The sequence below is a fragment of the Penaeus chinensis genome, chromosome 39, assembly GCF_019202785.1.
Source record: "Penaeus chinensis breed Huanghai No. 1 chromosome 39, ASM1920278v2, whole genome shotgun sequence".
Taxonomy (NCBI): Eukaryota; Metazoa; Arthropoda; class Malacostraca; order Decapoda; family Penaeidae; genus Penaeus; species Penaeus chinensis.
This window is the reverse complement of record NC_061857.1, coordinates 10,203,657-10,223,656: the sequence shown is the minus strand read 5'-3', so window position 1 is coordinate 10,223,656 and position 20,000 is coordinate 10,203,657. Positions and strand designations below refer to the sequence as shown.

The following is a 20,000-nucleotide window of genomic DNA, read 5'->3' as shown; positions in this document are numbered from 1 at the left end:
CTGAGTTCACCCCCATAAACACCAGCCGAAGTCTGTCAAGGAGAGAAATTGCTACTCTAACATAGACATATACTCAACTAACACTTATTAGACAGAATATCACTCATCATAATAGCAAGGCTAGGTGCTTTGATTTGGCTAGTGTGAGGTTGTATTACGAAGCTTACATGTAGCAAAGCTTGATTGCCTGGGAATGAGAATTGCATCAGAGCCCAGGCACATTGGACTAGGACGTTGGTGAGGGCGACCGAGAAATATATCTGGAATCTGGCTAAAGAGGCTGAAGAGTAATTCTTTGACCAAGTTAGTTGTTTTTGTTCTGTCTGTTGAGCTTTGAAAAAATTGAATGCCAATCCCTCCCCATATCACTGCAGGACTAAGTAGACGATCTCCAACTCTGAGGGGGGATAAAGCTCAGGTTTCATTAGTCAGCTTGGTCCTTGAGCCACCTCTAGCTGTCTAGTGTTCCATTTTGGATATATTTACACTCCCTCAAGTTAGGTGCATTTGGATGACGCTTTATCAGCATAATAATGATTAACAGATTCTCTTAACAGCAAAAGCAATATGGTCAGGGGAAAGGATGTTCTGGAAGAAGAGGTAGTTCTAAAGGGATAGCAGTTACCCAGACAATAAACCTAGACCTGGCCAAAGTTCCTGTCAGATAAGATAAGGAGAGTGGAACCCCGGTTTATGACATTGGGTATGTGTGGCATGCCCATGGAATTGCTGAAGTCTGGAAACAGATTCATAGAGTGTATACTATCTTGGCAGCCATTGAACAGTCTTGGACCATTCCCCTTGGCCAGTTAAAAGATGTGGTGACCACAGCAGAATCACACTGCTCACCATACTGCTTGGGTATTGGAGTCTGTGGGATGACCTCACCAGCCGAGGCTTAGGCAAACTGATCAAACTTGTCATGAGGCAGCTCACCAAAAGGGTCGCTCACTGAAGAGAGTAGCAAAGCATCCTCCTATATGTTAGCACCAATTGACTAATTAAACACTTATTCAAGTTTCTTCCACAATAGCAGAGCCAAAGATGAATTATCAATGGGAAAATACAACACTCCAGAAACCATTTGAACTTTATTCAATATTCTCATTAAAATGTACAAAAACACACTAGGCGACAGAAAGCACAACAGCATAAATAAATTGGAAAATATCTATCAGGCTGAAAGACTGGGATTACTTCTTGTGAAACCGGCTTGGAAATTTTTATCCAAAAAATAATGAAAAATAATATTCAAAAATACTTGTACAAATATACAGAACAACAATAACAAAAATCATGATGACACTAACAATAATAATAATAATATCAATAATCATAATTATAATAATCATAAGTATATAAAAATAAGTATATCAAAATCAAAGACACTTTTTATTGTTATCTAAAATTCAAATTATCCCCATCTTGCATCTTCAACAAGGATATAAAATGTCATAAAAAATATTGTATTAAAGAATTCAAGTACAAAAGACAATTAACTCCAGAGTCATCACAACATATCATTCATTATTTTACTCATTTCATTGTTTCAATCTCTCTCTTGTTACAGTGCACTGACAAACATTCATGAAGTCAAAATTTCATCTAAACATACATGAATCATGTACATATAAATGCGCACTTGCAAATCACTTATTGGAAGCAAGCCTTGCTACCAGCTGCTGGGCAAGCCGCAGGTACGTGAGGTCGACCTGGGCAGTGCAGCTGGTCCCTGAGGCTGTTGAACTGCTGCTTGGAAGAGGTGATGCTGCTGGACGCCTCCCTAGCCATCGGGTGAAGAAGGAATTCTGTGGAAAGACAAGAGAATAAAGAGGATGAAGGGAGGAGAGGGAGGAGATACAGGAGGAGGTGGAGGAGGGGTGGAGAGGGAGGAGATACAGGAGGATGAGGTAGAAGGAGGGGGAGGAGACAGGAGAAGGTGGAGAGGGAGAGGAAGAGGAACAGGATGAGGAGAAGATAAAGGAGCAGGAAAAGGGTGAGGAGTATATGCCTTAGTTAACGTTTAACCAATTCTTTCCTTCCTAGCTTGAATTATGGGTAAACTAAGTTGTGGTTATATCTTACTTGGGCTGATAATTTATCACTTCTTTTTAAAATGCTGTTTATCTTAATGAAATCATTTGAGAGATCTGTAAATAAGGACTATAGATCTATTTAATTCTACAAACTCTTGAGAAAAAAGAAAAGAAAAGACAAAACAAAGAGTAAGGAAGATAAAAAAGACGGAAAGAAAAGGAGAAAATATATTAATAAGAATAGTAATGCCAATACTTGTAAAGAGGAAAATAAGAAAAAATATGAGGGTGGGAAAGAAAATAGGAAAAAAAAAAAGAGGAGGAAGATATAAAGGGATACCAGATATATAATGGATAAAACAGAAGAGATAAAAAAAAAAAAAAAAAAAGTTCACGAAAAAGGAAAAATACAGAAGACAGACGTGGAGGTAGAAGAAGATGAAAAACAAAATCTGAAATCTTTTGCATGTGAGGAGTGGTGACCTACCATCTCATCAGCAAGGCCATGGCGCACACGCAGGCTGTCCCTTGGGGGTGTTTCAGGTCGCATAAGGGCCAGAGTGGACTGGGTGAGCAGCAGCAGTAGTGCCTTTTCCGCAGTCACTGCTAATACTTGTACACACAGCCCAACCTCTGGTGCTCCCCCACGGCATGGCGACAGCCCTCGACTCTCCTGAAAGAATGGATTGGCATTTTAGGTTGGTGTATGGGAACTGAGAAGAAGTTAGAAAGGTAGAGGGAGGAAGAATGGGGTGAAGCAACGAAGGTAGAGAAAGAAAATGGAAGAGAAGGATGAAGAAAGTCAGAAATGGAGTAAGTGAATGAGTGAGTGAGTGGGGAAGGGAGGTAGGACAAGTACTGCAGTCCATACAATAACAATGACACACAAAAAAAGACAGAACAAGAAAAAGAAAATAAAAGAAAGAAAGAGAGAGAGAAAAAGATAATACACACACACTACCTACCTTTGACGCATGGCTGTCATAGAGATCCAGCACGGAGGTGAGAGATGCCAAGCTGGGCTGTGCATTCGGGTCGTGGGCAGATACGGGGCGGAATGAAGGGTGGAAGAATAACGCCCATGCACCTACATCAATGCCAGGTCCACAGAGCAGGTCAGTCAGGTCAGGTCCCAGAGCAATGAGAGCACTCAAACACGCACACACAACCTGTAAAAGACATAGATAAATAAAAATTTAAAAAACATGAATATATCTTACCCATATATCAATATTCAAAGTCAGTTAATAAACATGATCTGTCACTTCTCAAAGGAGAAAGCACTACTGCCCCCCTACTCCTTTCCTCCTGAAGAGGGAAGAGCAGGCTCCTCCCTACCCTCCATCACCTCCCTCTTTCTCCCTCCCCCTCCTTCTCTTTCCCCCTTCTACTCCCTCTCTCTTTCCCCCTCATTGCCCTCCTTCAGCTAAGTTACCCTATTACCTACCTGCAGCATGCGATTGAGGACCTCTGTGGTGGCGGCTGTTATCTGCGGTGCAATGGCAGGTGCCTCTGAGCTCCCTCCACTGCTGCTGCTTCTCTCTCCACTCAGCTCCATCTCAACAACCTACCAGAGTCCCAAGACATATTATTTGTATACAATATATTGTGTCATGCGATTAGCATTTCAATATTTCATTATTCTTACTGTTACGATCATTATGATGATGATTACCACCATCATTAATACAATCATATATGTCCATTGGCACTAGTACATATCATATCTATAATCATCCCTTTGATACAAGATGCCCCTAATGCCCCCAACCTCACAGATGGGCAACCTGCCCCTGTCTCCCTTACCCTAGGTGTGTGGAGCAGTTGGGTTGTGATGTGAATGCACCTTGTAGTGGCGGCCGTGAGCTGGGAGTAGGAGGCTGGATGGGTGACAATCCACATTGAGGCATAGGGGGCCAGTGATGACACAAGGGTTGCACTAGCGAGGGCGAGGGCAGGCTGTCGGTGGGGTGCACCAAGGGCCCCACACAGAGCCCCCAGGTGGACTGCGGCAACATTCACGCCACCCTCCACACCACCCACGCCCTCACGCCGCACGCCCCACACCACGCCCCAAACCACCTCGCTCAACAGGCCCGTCTGGTTGGCAAATATATAAACATACTTTAACAAAATATAACTGAATCATCTTATACAAAATATACATTGGTATTCTTATCTCAGCTCTCATTTAGAGGATATCTATCTCCATCACTTTTACACTCTCATGTGCAGATTAAATCGTATTATAATATAGTCCCTCTTCTGCCTCTGCTGCTAAAATAGAAAACATATATTGCTGGTCATCATATATCCCTTTAATGCCAGATAACCATTACAAATGTGATGGTTTTCTCAAAAATTCAACCATCTCTGCAGTGAGAATGTTAAAATCCGAGAACATCAAAACCATGACATGTGCAGCAGGAACCCATTATCAATAAGATATGCAATCATTTATACACATAATGTTTTTCACTGTTTTCTAATTAACTACTTTTATTATACCTCAAAACAATAAAACCATATTTCTCTTTGTTTTCTTAATTTTTTTCCTTACTGATACTGTAAATGGGTCCACACACACACGCACATGCACGCACACACACAAAAATGTAACATAAAGAATAAAATACTACCAAATATAAATCCTTCTTACCTTGGATGGGGGAATCGTGAGAGTAAGTGTGGATGAAAGTGTCTGCGTGGAGAGGTCATCAGACAGCTCAGCGACCCTGGACAGTGTGGACAGCAGCAGGAGCAGCTCCCCTACTACTTCTTCTTCACCACACTGGGAATGGCGAGGAAGACAACAGAGTTGATGGGTGAGTAATGTAAATGATAAGCGAGACATAAGAACACAGTTGGCAACAAATGGTTAGCTTTTCTACTAATCCTTTTTGTCTGTAATATAAGTAATCAAAAGTATAATGCTTATATTTTACATTATATACCATACTTAAATAATAAACAATATTTACAATGACAGAGAGAGAGAGAGAGAGAGAGAGAGAGAGAGAGAGAGAGAGAGAGAGAGAGAGAGAGAGAGAGAGAGAGAGAGAGAGAGAGAGAGAGAGAGAGAGAGAGAGAGAGAGAGAGAGAGAGAGAGAGAGAGAGAGAGAGAGAGAGAGAGAGAGAGAGAGAGAGAGAGAGAGAGAGAGAGAGAGAGAGAGAGAGAGAGAGAGAGAGAGAGAGAGAGAGAGAGAGAGAGAGAGAGAGAGACTGACTATGTGTGTGTGTATTACAAGAAATATAAGTTAACCCCTTCTGCATCTCTAAACGTCTTGTTTGTTTCCATTTGCTTTATGGTTCTCCTATGGATATATATAGCACTGCCACCATGTGACCTCTCTGAGCATGATAAGTTATCCCACATGGAAATATATTAGCTGAATACTCATCACTGAAATGACTGGGAGAAATACACCCTAAACAAAGGTAGAGTGAATGGGATAATGAAGATAACTTACCATGACAGTAATATATAATAGTGATTTGGAGGCACATGATAATGACTGAAAATTTAACGAGGATTCATATTGGAATAATTTAAGTGAATGTAGCAGTAAGCTCTGTGATCCTTTGCATGAGCCATAGGATAATAATAAGAACATATATACATACACAAACATACATAAAAATGCAAAAAAATGACACTATATCTGTTTGCAAATTCTTTTTTATACAATATTACCCAATAAATAGTTTATACATGGTGGTCATTGATTAAGTCTAGCCAACTTACATTCTCAATATGTGGAAGGTAGAAAATGCAGGAAGTAAATATAGGATTAAACAGAAAAAAAGGTAACAAAGAAAAAAAGAAAAAAGAAAGAAGGAAAGAAAGAAAAAGAAAGAAAGAAAGAAAAAAAAAAATGAAAAGCAAAGGAAATACCATGAATAAAAGAATGAAAAATAGAAATCAGAAAAAAGGTAACAAAGAAAAAAAGAAAAAAGAAAAGAAGGAAGGAAAGAAAGAAAGAAAGAAAGAAAGAAAGAAAAAAAACCAAAGGAAATACCATGAATAAAAGAATGAAAAGTAGAAATCAAAAGGATAATCACAGTACAGACTCCTACCTGCATATAGGTCTCGACAGCATGCAGCAGTGCAGGAACAACAGGTGTGTGGGCCAGGAAGGGACGGGCAGCATCAGGGGCACAACGCAGCAGGCACTGGTGGAGGAGCGCTGCAGCCAGGCTCAGAGTCGCCGCTGTTGTGCAGGAAGACGAGGAGGAGGAAGAGGAGCCTGCCAGCCTCCCATGCTGCTGCACTAGCCACGTCACAGGGCCCAGGAGTGTAAGCGCTTGGCCTGGAGAAGGATGGAAAGGTGGGCATGATTACTGAAAAATCTACTTATTTTGGACAGTTTTAGACCTGTAAACTATGCGTTTATTAATTAATTAATTATTATTTTTAAAGATAAAATGGTATAGAACTACTATTCAAGTCCATTCAAGTCAGCTAATTACTGCACTTATAAACTTTGGTCTATAAATGAAACCAGAATGAACTGCTATTATCTTCAGCTATATATATATATATATATATATATATATATATATATATATATATATATATATATATATATATATATATATATATATATATATATATATATATACATATATATATACAAACACACACATATATGTATGCATTTAAATATTAGTGCTCCCTAGTGTCTTCAATTAGAACTTATTTCAGATTTATTATCATTATCATTATCATTATAATAATCACTTTTTTCTAAAAAATGATCAGACTTTAACTCAATATATTGAGATATATTTGGCATGAATATAATCAAAGGAACATCACAAAAAAATACTTTGCAAAAAAGAGAACAAAAGCTAATACACCTGAACATAAGTAAGGTATACTGGCATACTTAGTAAGCTCATGCTGATGTCCCTATGGTTTTGGTTACTTACTACACTCAAATCCTTACATAAACACAAAGTAGAAACACATACGTAGAAATTTTGGACTTTACTTGGACTTAAATCATATTTCATAAAAGGCCTGTTCTGCTATTGCCTTTTACGACACTTGTCTCGTGAGGAGTACCCCGTCTCCTCTTGGGAAATGCTCCTTCCCTACCTTGGGACTGTGCGGATGGTTCCGTGAGCTTGACCATCCTGAGGGCTGCACCGAGGATGAGCATCTGGGAGTGCGTGGGCGTCGTCATGACTGCCTCCTGCACCTTGACCAACAGCTTGCCCACACCCTTGAAGCAGTCCTCTTTTTCAATGAGGTTTCTGTAATGGCCAGTGTGTTAGGAGGAAGGTTCAGAAGATCAAATGAAGTAATCTCTTACAAGATGACTGTACATCTAAATATTGGCAGACACATAAATAATACGACTGCAGTGTTCTTAATTCAAATATGATATTAATACATATATACATTATATATATATATATATATATATATATATATATATATATATATATACACACACACACACACACACATATATATATATGAAGTAAAATACAAATAATTGCATAATGAATACCACTCAAAAAATGAACCAACAAATATACCAATATATAGCAAATTGACAAACATAATACGCAAACAAAACAGGAGAACAATGTTGTAAAAAGGCAGGTACATGAAAGAACAACTAAGTAATCCTCTGATGCAGAAAGGGTATGTAATACATGCCAAGTCCAATGTGGATTTTGCTTTACAAAAATAACACATGGCTCTGGAAGTGCTCAGTTACCATGGGTGTCAACTGCTAGGCCTAAAATGGTCTTACATGTTTACCCTTTTCTTGATATTTGGGGATTTTTGTTTTCTATTTTTCATTAGTAGTAGTACTGTTAATATCATGATAATAATAATGTCAATAATTATCCTAATATCAATAATAATAACAAAAATGATGATGATGATGATAATACAATTAAAAACAATATAGTTTATAATAAGACTAATTAACCCCAAACTGCTGTACATAATGCCATGCCCACTTTGAGTTTACTTTATTAATTGTTTTTACACATAGATGGCTCCACTTGTACTAAGTGAAATCAGGTAAGGTCACAAGGTCTAGTAATCGACTCCTTTGTGGCTAAGCACTAGCAGAGCCATCTACGTGCAGAGACATTTCATCAAAAAATTCTAAAAGAGCATAGTATTTTCCCAGCCACACTGGGTGAATAATAACAATAATATTAATAATCATCATCATAATCATTATCATTACCATCATCATCAACAATATAAAATTGGAAAAAGAAAAAGATCAGAAAAGAATTAAGGAATGGGGAAATGAGGCAAGTTCAGGTATGCCAATTAACCCAATGAGCACAGGTGCCAAGACTACAATGTCGTGCCCACTGTAATAAAAGTTTTATATATTGACTTTACACATAGATGGCTCTACAAGTGCTTAGTCACCAATGAGTCAGCTATTAGTCTCATCTCTTTACAACATTTGGTTCAACTTGCAGCTTACTAGAACTAAGTATAACTAAACATTTCTTAAAGCTAAGTACATCTTCCAGCAATACTTACACTAGGTGCAAATTACAACTTCCTACAAGCTTACAAACTTACAATTTACAGGGAGCCTGGCATAGCTTACAACTTACTAGTACCCTTTATGGCTCATGTTTAAATGAACAGCTTAATAATGCCACTTACAACTTACTACAGCCTAATATCACTTTTCTGCACTTACTTCCCACAATGTTTGACTAGAGCCAGGTACAACTCAGCCAGGAGAAGAGCCAGCTTCTCATCCATAGACTCGTTCTCCAGCTGATTCAGGAGGGCGTGTAGAATGTCACTTGCTATGCTTACCTGCAAGAGAGAACATGAAAAGACAGAGATTATAAGGTTGATTTGCCTTGAATTTCCACATAAACTTTCATTCTAGGATGTATCTTGGGGCAACCTTCTGTAAAGTCCCCAGAAACCTCCCTGCCATAAAAAACTATCAATAATAATTGATAACCAATAAGAACTCAAAGCAACAATTTCACTCATGAGTAACTGACACTTACTTTCTGCTTGTCGGCCAGCCAGGTCTTGGCCCTAGCTACCATCACCACTACCAGGTCTCGCCAAGCAGGTAACAACAACTCAGTAACGTCGTTGCTGAGCTGACTGGAGTCCTCGAGGCTGCTTACTATGTGCTGTTCAAGAAGAGAAAAGTTGTTGTTGATAATGAGTTTAGACAAAATAGGGTTAACATTGCTGTTGCTGTTTTTACTAACTATGAGTTATTTAGCTAGAAAGGGGGTGGAAGTGTGGGTGTTGGCATTTCTATTTGTGCCATGTCTGCTAGTTTGGGTTCCCTGTAGCACAACAGATGGGGCAATATTCTAAGGCCATTTTTTTTCTCCTGGCTTCTTTTATCAAATTTTCATATAAAAAAAAAAAAAATATTAAAAAATTGCAGTTATGGGATCAAGATTCTTTAAAAGTATGCACAAATGGGAAGTAAGAAAATCAAAACAACAGCAATATTCTAACTATGGAGAAAGAGGAAGAAACAGAACAAAGAGCACAAAAAAAAAAAAAAATGAACAAAAACAAGAATAAAGAATGCAGAACAAGGAGAGAGGCAAGCTTACTTCTGACCAGTGGCAAATGGTTCCCTTGACTGGATCACAGAGTTTATCCATGGCTGACTTGAGACAAGCACTGGGTTTGGCATCAGACGAGAAGACCTGCCGAGCAAGCACCCGCAATGTGTGGCCAACAATGGCATTGTTCACTTCATCTGGAAGAAAGGAGAGGTGGTAGTTTTAAGGACAAATATAAAATATGGTTTCAAAATGTTTTTCATTCTGTCACCAGGGAGAAAAAAATTTCTGTTTACACAAAGGTATATCTATGTTTGTGTTCCAATCATGAATCTAATGAAAAGGACAAACAGCCATAAAGAACTTTCTCCATACTTGTCTTTTCTTTTGTGAGGGGCAGAACAAGTGCCTGCCAGAAGTCTGATTTATCTTGCAGGTAGGTTGTCGCAGTGGTATATTTCTCACTCCAGAGGGCATCTACAAGTTCCACAACTGCTAAGCCCAACTCTCTTCCCGATGATGTAGAGGTCTAGTAATACCATAAAAAATGTACATAAATGTACATGTGTATATATATATATATATATATATATATATATATATATATATATATATATATATAAAACAGATACCCTTAAAGACAAGTATAGTGTCATTATCTAAAAGCCCTCAAAATATAAAGCATGATTTAAAGTCATACAAAAAAAATAATAAATAAATAAATAAACAAAAAATATAAAATAAAGTGTAAACAACAAAACTGACAAAAATCCTACAGCACCCTAATACATATTGCCTTTGCTTACAGAAGGATTAAAGAGTGACGTAAGAGGATCTAAGAGTTTCTCAGGAGGTGTAAGGAAGGCATTGGTTAGCCCCTGCTGCCGTGTGGTAGATGCCGTTAGGAGACGCAGGAGAGCAACTTTCACACGCACGTCTTCAGTTGCAGAGTCTAACCGGCGCAGAAGAGCATCTCGAATTCCTTCAGCTTCTCCACCCAGACAGGCAACTAATGGCACATTGAGTTTCTGGAATACATAGGAGTCGACAAAAATTATGGTTATGCTCCTACACGAATGCTATTTACTCTTAACTGTATATTTGGAGATAGGGTTGAAAGTTCACAAAGAGGTATGGTTCTACTGTGTTACTACCTCACTGAAAGTTAAACAGAGCCCATTAAAGTATCAATGACTTCAAAACTTTTCAAGCCATTTTGGTATCACTCAATATGACAAAACTACATAGTTCCATAACAGGAACTTTGTCACACTCCTAAGCCACCTTACCTGAGCAAATCTGGTGAGAGTTCGCAGAGCAAGGTAGGAGAGACGTGGATTAAGCCTTTGATGTGCATACAAAGCAACAGTCAAAGCCAAATGAGGGGAGGTGCTACTATGCAAGCGTCCTCCACTCAGAGGTGTATTGGGGGTTGGAGCTGCACGGAGAAGCTGATTTAGTCCGTCCATGCTGGTGTCTTCGCCTACAAGCCTAGAAAGAAGGTTTTTAAAAATAAAATAATACATCAAAGCATCTTTATTTATAGTAATACTATCATTAACAGTAGCACTGATATCATTTATAGAAATAATACTGCCTTTCCGTGATTAATTTTTAGAAAAGAAAAAGGTGTTTCAAGTCTAACCATTTATCACAGAAATTTACACATGTCTATCCACTTTCCAAACAGCACACTTATTTGTAAAGAACCAAAAGCAGACATCAAAGATTTACCTGTGCAAGATGGAGAGAGCCATCTGGGCCGTTCGTGTGAGTCTGTGCGCATGGGTGGAGATGGGTGAGTGCATTGGGTGGTTGATAGCTATCTCCAAGTTAGCTCCACCAACTACCACTGACAGCAGAGTCTGCCCAGGCACTGCTACTATCCACCAAATGTTTGACCACCAAGTCACGAACACTGGTATCTGTGTGTAGAGTAAGTCGTGTTGTAAGATGGGAACTATTTCATTAATTTTCTCAAGTTATATCACCTTCATTCCTGTGCTCCTTCTAGTCCAATAACTGTTCCTCCTAATATGCCTTGCTCTCTGCTGCCCCAACAGACAAGCCTCTTTCAGAAAAGGACAAACAAGCAATAATGGATCCTAAATGAAGGAAGTGTCCATTGCACCCCATGATCAAACTCACCTATGTCTGAGGCCTCTAGAGTGTGGTGAAGAAGGGCCAGACAGAGATTAAGGACAGTGTCTCTCTCTTCTTGGGAATTGTAGCACCATCTTAGCAAGGCTCCGGTCACCTCCCTTGCTACAAACACCACACCCCCGTTTACACTCCCACTGCTGAAGCCATCCTTGAAGGAAAGAAATGGTTCCATCGATTAGAATAACTTTTCAGGTACTAGATGAAACTCTATTTGAAAATTGTGAATCGGTTTAAAAAGAAATTCTGCAATGACCAAAAGAAAAGAAAAGAAAAGAAAAGAAAAGAAAAGAAAAGTAAAGAAAAGAGAGAGGTGTTAACAAGGACATCCAATTACCTTCACACCACAAATCAATAAGCGCGTATAGGAGCTCAGGATGGGGTATTTCCCAGTTGCTGCCTCTTCACCGCAGACTAGGGCTCTGAGGGCACCAGCACGATACCCAAGGAAGGGGTCTACTTTCCCTTTCTTTGTTCCTGTAAACGTGATGTGGCATGGTCAAAATACAATTTTCTCTTTCCATGTTTTTCTTTTACATTTTATATCATATGGATCACCTTTAAGTTCATGTACTAAAATGTAAATTATCATAGTGTAGACTGGAAGGCAATTTATCTATGGCATCACTAATTCAACATATCAGTATTCTAAATGATACAAACCAGTCAACCCACCAGATTTGTGTGGGGCAGCAAGGAAGGGTAGGAGAGGGCAGCTCTCAAGTTCATTCCACACCAACTTAGGGTCCTGTGTTGAAACCTCTGTCAGAAACTCCATGAGTGTTGCTACCAGCTGTCCCGGTGGCCGACTGACTTGAGATATTCTGCATAAGATGACAATAGTGATAATTATAACAGAACATGTGATAATAATGACCATATGAGAAATCACATATTCCTTAGATCAGATCATGACATGCAGAGCAGAATACAAGTCACACCTGCGTAACAGCACTATTGTCTGCTGGATGAAGTGGATGAATGCTGGCAGATGATCGGGGAGTGTAGTCAAGAGGGAAGCCAGAAGGCGGAGCGTAGCTGATACTGTGTCCATGAGCTTCTGGTCGGGAATGCTTGCCCCTCCACTTACCTGGCAAAAGAATTCTTTCACATTAAAGGAAAGACATTTATTTGAGCAGTTTTCTGTTGTTATACTTGACTAAATCAGAATACTTTGTCTAAGCTAACCCACTGAATCTGTTGTTATACTTGACTAAATCAGAATACTCTGTCCAAGCTAACCCACTGAATCTGGCTGCTTCACAGCAATCACATATCATCTATATTATCACTCTAGGTAGTCCATAACTTAATTCTATCTTTTTTTTTTTTTAAATATTCATTCTCTGTACCACCACCAGTCATGGCAGCCAGGAATAGGATGCTGAGCATGAAAATGGAATTTTCCCTTGAGCCAGCACTCTTCCAGTCATGGGTCATTGACAATACATTCCACATTTATTCAACAATGAGAGCAATGCAAAAGCCCCTTTCTAAATCCCAAAAGAGTCTAATCATCCTCCAAGAGGTTCGTGCACATGTGACAAGTCTTTCCTATCACCTTCAGCCAAAATGCTCACAACAGCAAGTCCTCATCACCCCAGCCTAAAGCCAGATTTTCCCAGGCTGGCATGTTCATGTCACCCGCCCCTCAAGCCAACTTTTTTAATGAGGTGAGGGTCACTTCATCCAGACTGTAGGGATTAACAATCTTATACAGTTGGTACCTAGAGTAACAGTATCCCTAGGCAATCCCAAGCAAAAACAAAGAAACACGTGAATCACAAAAATAATTATAAATAAATATATAAAATTACCAATAATATAAGATAAAAAATAGGATAATCCTTATTCATTCTCACCTCTTCATCAAGAAGTTTCATGACCCCCAAAAGAGCTTGCCATGCATTTGTGGGCATGTGCCAGGATACAACAGGAGGGTTTGTGGAGATCAAGGTGCCACGTGTGTCTGCTCCAATGGTCAATGACGGAAGGACCTGCAGAGGAGCTGTGGTTATGCAGTCATTGCCTCTGATCTGAATGCTCCTCTGGTCACTTTGCGTCAGCACCCAGGATAGGTTTGGCAGCTCTGTCAGAAGTTCTATTACCTGAAAAATAGAAGGAAAATATGACATATTTACTTTAAAGATGAGAGAGCATCTTATTTACCTTATTTCTTTGATTCTTTCATTTTCTTTTATAGATGGATGTATTTCATCTGCCCCCACTCCCCCCCCAAGCACTTATATTTATCAATGTTTGTACAAGTATGTCTCAATACATAAAATATGATCACTATTAAAAGGGAGGTTCAAACGTTCAGCAGGTAGCCATACCTTCTGGCAGCTCTCTGTATTTGCAACAGCCAGAGCACTCATGAGGGACAGCAAGGGTTGAACATCGTAGGGGAAAACCTCTATTGCCTGTGGCAGTAACAGTCCAGCTCCACCACCTTCAAAAAATATAAAAATAAAATAAAAAAGAGTAATAAAAAAAATATATGTATATGTATGTACATATATCGAAGTACATCACAGTTGTCACTTCTATTTTCTTTGTCTTCTTTCATCCTAATACTTACTGATCTCTTTCCCCTTACCACAAATCATGCTCTGCTACCATTTGTTGAGCTTATGGATCAATGTGGTAAGGTAAATCAAAGGCCTACTAACAATATTTTGCTTTAAATAAAATCAGTTATCCATAATTCAGACCGTGGTCCCTTTCCATGCTACACAAAAAACAAACTCATCAACAAGTGAAGCTCTTAAAGTGCAACATCACGCTTAAACATGATTAACAATGATGATGACAATAATAATAACGAAAATAATATCAACATTAATATCAATAATGATAATGATGATGATAACAATGACAATAATACTGATACTAATAAAAATAATTAAAACAACAATATATTATCAATTTATTGATGGAAATACTGACAAGAACATTTCTATACACTTCTAACTAGCAATGCAAAGAATATGAATAATCTCACCTTCCTCAGCCCAAAAGAGTTGTGCTGGAGGGTCTTGAGCAAGGCACCTCTTGGCCAGGGTATTAAGGACAGAAAGGCATCCCATTCGCTCTAGGTCAAGGCATCCTGCCGCAGCACACATGAGGGAATACACGACTGAAGATGCAAGCCGCACTAGCAGTTCATCTCCCTGGTGGAAAGAATTTGTATAAAAAAATGCAACTTATCTACTTGATGAAATAGTTTTTTGTATTGACACTTCACAGCTATATACATTAAAATAGGAGTACCTACAAATGCTGTACACATATTAATACAAATACACATGTAAAGAAATGAACAGATATATCAGTACATAAATACATACACAGCAGTCTTCTTTTCATCATACATCTAAACAGACAACCATGCTCTTTCCAACAAACCTGTATTGACGTATTATTGAGTGCCGTCTGGAGGTAGGCAAACACGTTGCCATGGACGGCTCTTTGTGCTAGCTTGTTGTACATCCTTGGGTTGCCTTTTGGTCCCCCATCAGATGCCCTGAGCTGTAGGACAGCCCAAGCCAGCAAGGGGGCCAGGTGGGGTGTACGGGCTCCCAAGCCAGCCATGGTGGGGTCTAGCTTCTTGACCCAGGCACTATCACAGAGTTTATTGTCACTGAAATGAGAAAGGAGAGTGGATATCTGTGCCAAATTCCAAAATACCAAGTGTACTTTCTGCCTGTCATTTGTCTATTTGCTGTAAGAGCTTCCTTGGATAATGACCACCAACTGGTGGGTGCTTGCAAAGGTTCAACAAAATTCTAAAGTAGTTCATTCATAACAGATTTTAAGAAACAAAATACTTGAGCTATAGAGGAGCTGAATATGATAAACACATGCATTTCCTACCACATTAATCTATTCTAATTGCTTTTTAGTACAAGTCTAACCTGATGGGTGAGTCAGCATTGATGATGAGGGTTAGGAGCAGGACGTGGGCACCATCGAGAGCTTCAACCAGTGGGGCATGACTTTCCCTTATGCCCTCCTGAATCTCTGGCCGTCCTCCAAGGCCACCTCCCTGTGAGGGTAATCATGCAGGTGAATTATATGTGATAATGTAACTAATGGCAATAACTTTCTCTTTTTCATGGGTAAACTATTTAACAAGTAAAATAAAAAAAAATTCATCACAATTACTCACATTATCTGTGATATGAACCAGTATGAAATACATATACATACTTTTACATAACAATCCTTAAAAGATCCCTAACTCCAGACATCATTTTCATCCACATCATCATGGGATATTATTAATTAAGCCTCTAAAACTCCACCCCAACCCCTAAAAGGTTACCTGTGCCAGGTAAATCAACATTTCTAAGGTAAATAACAGAGATCAACCTACCTGTGCCAACTGAACTAGTTTGAGAAATGTTTCAGGAGTTGGTGACTGTGATGTGCTCCCATAGTAGACAAGCAGCGTGGCCAGCACCTCACGCAGCTCGGCCAGGTGGTGCGCCAGCCAGGTCGTGGGGCCATGTGGAGGGAGGTGTGGGCCGTGGGACTGGGGTGTGGGTGGGGCCATCTTAGTGCACAGCATTACCTGGTTGACAAGGCTCTCCCCAAGGGTGCCGTCTTTGTCCAGGACATCTTGCATGAAGTTGTGGAACAGACTCTGTGAAGACAAATGTTGGTTGTAGGATTAGACTGTGTAAACTATGTAAGTTAAATCTACAAATATGTGTATGTGATTACAAAAAATTTTTTTGCCCTCTTCTTTATTTGACATGTAAGAACCAGGAATTTTAAAGTTAAGAAGAAAATTAATTGGGAAAAAACAAATATCTCAGAAATCTTAGTAACTCTACAACTTATAAATCCCCTATAAATATTTTCTGTACACTCTGAAAAATCACTGTATGTACCTCAACTTGTGGATTTCAAATAATCCCACAGCATGATCATCACTAAACATCCTCTTCTACTTAATCACCAACACTTATTCACCCTGCACATGGCCACAATAGTACATTTCCTAGATGGTTAGTGAAAGCTTTATTACCTGGTATGGGTGCTGTGGGTTAGCTGTGTTGGCCACTACATGTCTTAGGCAGCGGATGAGGTGGAGTCGGTCCGCCAAGTAGAAGTTCCAAAGCTTGCCCAAGAAGGTCTCCTCATCGCGCTGGCTGGCCAAAACTTCAGAGAGTGAGGCCTCAGCCCCTCGGTACTCATTCAGGAGGAACAGCTGGAACATCTGCCAGCTGTGTGTCGCTGAGAGTTTCTGTATAATGTTTAGGAATTTGATGAACTGCATATTAATTGTTCCTACTGTTCTTTAACCCTATATTCACCAACAAAAAAGCAGTACCCTCAGTCTAGACTAGAGAAAAGCACACCCTGACCACACTAACCAAAAGCACCTGACAGCTTCTTGACAAACGCCTTCTCTGCCTTGGACACCTGTGCGGTTTTCTCCCATTTCTCATAGTGATCCCCACTGGGGTCGGTATAAGCTGAGAGGCCATGCCGGAGGTGCTCTACTGCCAGCTGGAGCTCTGCACCAACAACCTCATCTGAAGGGAGAACATATGTGCCGCATATGACACCCCACAGCGCCTTTCCACTGAAAATGAAAGATAAAAATAACAAGTAATTTAGTGGTAATGTTATTAGTATAAACACCTATCCTACAAAAATTTACAAAGCTTTAATGGGTAACTGTACATTTCCAAAGAATGCAGATATCAATAACAAGTAAATTAATATATTCCTAAAATGCATGCACACATGTGCACACATATATACACACAAACTGTATTCCACTTTTATTCATTCTTGCACACTAAATTAATGCCAATGTATGTATAACATGATTCAGTATTATGTTGAATAGATTTAATGTAATATCACTGTTAGTAGAAATACCGTCTCTCTATAGACTAGCAAATAATCCATACTTTACCATCTCTCCTATGAAACCCCTAAGCAAAGAGGCTTACGAGAAGCAGAGAGCAATATTGAAGATAAAGATGAAGGAAATTTAACAAGTAGTAGGCCTAGTTAAGGCTTTTTCTTACCAATTTGAGTGCTACTGTCTTTTCAATAATGTGGTACAACCTTAGAGGCTACCCCATTCATTTGATATGTGGCAATACCAAGTTGCAGATCTAATAAATCAATGCAGCCTCCAGACTGGTAATTGCTCTGCACACATTGATAAGGAATCTATGAGTAATAAATTGTGGGGTTGACATACTGAACTGACAATTCTTTTAAAATGTGGCTATATTTATATCATCTTCCTTTTATTTTTTATCCTAAAAAATTCCTTTTTTCCCTTTCCTGCTAGAGAAGACGTTATAAACTCACTCGCAGTGCCCTTTAAAACAAGACTTTATAGGAAATTACATGATAGCCTTCCATCCAAATCCACCTGACACTGATTGAAGATTCAGTCTCAGCTCTAACCCTAAAATCAAGCATCATCATTTTGTCTCATTTTGTGCTTCAGTGAGGAAAGAACTTGGACTGGTTTCCTACATGAAGATAAATGAACAGCTTAATCTTGCTAGAATATTCATGGTATAGGTTTGATGCTGTACATTTTGTGCTTCAGTGAGGAAAGAACTTGGACTGGTTTCCTACATGAAGATAAATGAACAGCTTAATCTTGCTAGAATATTCATGGTATAGGTTTGATGCCTTTGCTAGGGTGCCATGAGGTACAGAGCTCATACTGGCCAACAAGAGGCCAGTGTCAATCATGCATATGTGTTAGTAAATTTACAACTGTAACTGACAGCCAGTTTGGTGTTTATCTTGTCTCTGACAACCATGTATACAACTTTTTTCTGTATCATTCATATGTGTATTTTTCATTCCATAGTTTTCAAATTAGCTTTGTTTCTGCATGTTGAAGGATGGCAGGTAAAGCTATATGCAATATTGTAACAAATGAAGAGTGTCTTAGAAAACCAGGTTTGTCATGTATACTACAAAAAAATATATATATATATTGTTACTACAAAAACTAATAATACCTAGATTATGAACTGGCCTAACTAATACAAAAGAAGAAAATTATAGAAATATACCTTGTATTTCCCATAATATAAGAAGTGTTCCCCCTTAAAAAAAAGGCTCTTTAGACAGTAAGAAAAGGGTAAAGAAAGGGTTTGTGCATGACAGTGGAAAGCCGAGAAAAATGTCTTTGTTCATCCTCAAGTGTGAAATCCGATCAGCGAGTGAACATAAAAGAACTCATGTGAATGTTAGAGGCATAAGTTTACCTTTTTATTTCCACAGTTCTTTTTCATATTCATTTCCAGCGAACTTATACATTTTTATTTCCCGAGAATTTCTTTGCAATTCTCTGATATTACATACAACGTATGACCTAGGACATATGGTATATTACTAAACAATTTCTGTGAATCTCTTTCCAATGGTACTTTGCTCTAACATTTCCATATATTTGATAAAGTTTAAGCTGAATGAAAATACAACTTCAACTCTATGTTAACCCCTTGGTGATGGGTGTAGAAAACTAAAAAAAAAACCCTAACGCTCTAGCGATCAATGGCAACGCCCCGACTTTGAGCACGGGAGTTCAGTACATCAAGCCGAATCACCGCCGCAGCGTACAGCCGCACGCCACATTTTGAGCGGTTTGTTATGACGTCCAGAAACATGACCCGTCGTGAAGGGGTTAAAAAGGAAACTACACACCCACTACTAGCCTTTCAATGACCAGCATAGCCTCTCCAATCCAGCAAGGGCAAAGACACCAAATATCTTATGGCAGAACACTGTTTATAGACCTCCCTGGCCTTTTTCTGTTAAATTGTGTCTGTTATAAGACCTCCCTGGCCTTTTTCTGTTAAACTATGTGTGTTATAAGACCTGCCTGGCCTTTATGTTAAATTGTGTCTGTTATAAGACCTCCCTGGCCTTTAGCTGTTAAAAAGTTTCTGTTATAAGACCTCCCTGGCTTTTTTCCATTAAATTATTTCTGTTTAAAGACCTCCCTGGCCTCTTACTGTTAAATTGTTTCTGTTGTAAGAACTCCCTGGCCTTTTTCTGTTAAATTGTTTATGTTATAAGACCTCCCTGGCCTTTTTCTGTTAAATTGTTTCTGTTGTAAGACCTTCATGGCCTTTTAATATAAATCTATAAATCTGTCTGACCAGAAAAAAAAAAAACGTTGGTGTGGTTTGTTGGCTTTTGCTACAGCGTGCAATACTGGTGCAGCAGCAATTGCAATGAGATTTGAGCCAAGATTTGTAA

At 39.0% G+C, this 20,000-nt stretch overlaps 2 protein-coding genes across 3 annotated transcripts in view; both read right to left on the bottom strand.

Annotated features, from left to right (window-relative positions):
• Positions 1–1,078: 1,078 nt before the first annotated feature.
• Positions 1,079–11,068, bottom strand: LOC125046750 (nucleoporin NUP188-like). The gene is made up of 14 exons (XM_047644679.1): positions 10,871–11,068; positions 10,388–10,609; positions 9,957–10,110; positions 9,630–9,778; positions 9,057–9,188; positions 8,732–8,853; positions 7,138–7,295; positions 6,114–6,346; positions 4,696–4,827; positions 3,843–4,136; positions 3,484–3,603; positions 3,002–3,205; positions 2,524–2,709; positions 1,079–1,808 (listed from the first exon to the last, which is right to left on the bottom strand). The coding sequence occupies exons 1-14, from the start codon at positions 11,048–11,050 to the stop codon at positions 1,650–1,652; spliced, it is 2,445 nt and encodes an 814-aa protein (XP_047500635.1). The 5' UTR covers positions 11,051–11,068; the 3' UTR covers positions 1,079–1,649.
• The window catches only part of LOC125046751 (nucleoporin NUP188-like), a 9,419-nt gene continuing 350 nt past the window's right edge, over positions 10,932–20,000 (bottom strand). Inside the window, exons 2-15 of one of the 2 annotated variants that reach the window (XM_047644680.1) lie at positions 17,126–17,337; positions 16,777–16,995; positions 16,120–16,389; positions 15,659–15,789; positions 15,150–15,384; positions 14,746–14,914; positions 14,078–14,193; positions 13,604–13,849; positions 12,683–12,831; positions 12,405–12,565; positions 12,079–12,218; positions 11,730–11,892; positions 11,316–11,506; positions 10,932–11,072 (exon numbers count right to left, since the gene is read on the bottom strand). In XM_047644680.1, coding sequence (XP_047500636.1) covers positions 11,415–11,506; positions 11,730–11,892; positions 12,079–12,218; positions 12,405–12,565; positions 12,683–12,831; positions 13,604–13,849; positions 14,078–14,193; positions 14,746–14,914; positions 15,150–15,384; positions 15,659–15,789; positions 16,120–16,389; positions 16,777–16,995; positions 17,126–17,239 — 2,205 coding nt within the window. In that variant the 5' untranslated portion in view covers positions 17,240–17,337 and the 3' untranslated portion in view covers positions 10,932–11,072; positions 11,316–11,414. The remainder of the gene's footprint in view (positions 11,073–11,315; positions 11,507–11,729; positions 11,893–12,078; positions 12,219–12,404; positions 12,566–12,682; positions 12,832–13,603; positions 13,850–14,077; positions 14,194–14,745; positions 14,915–15,149; positions 15,385–15,658; positions 15,790–16,119; positions 16,390–16,776; positions 16,996–17,125; positions 17,338–20,000) is intronic. The other variant, XM_047644681.1, reaches the window with a different exon arrangement.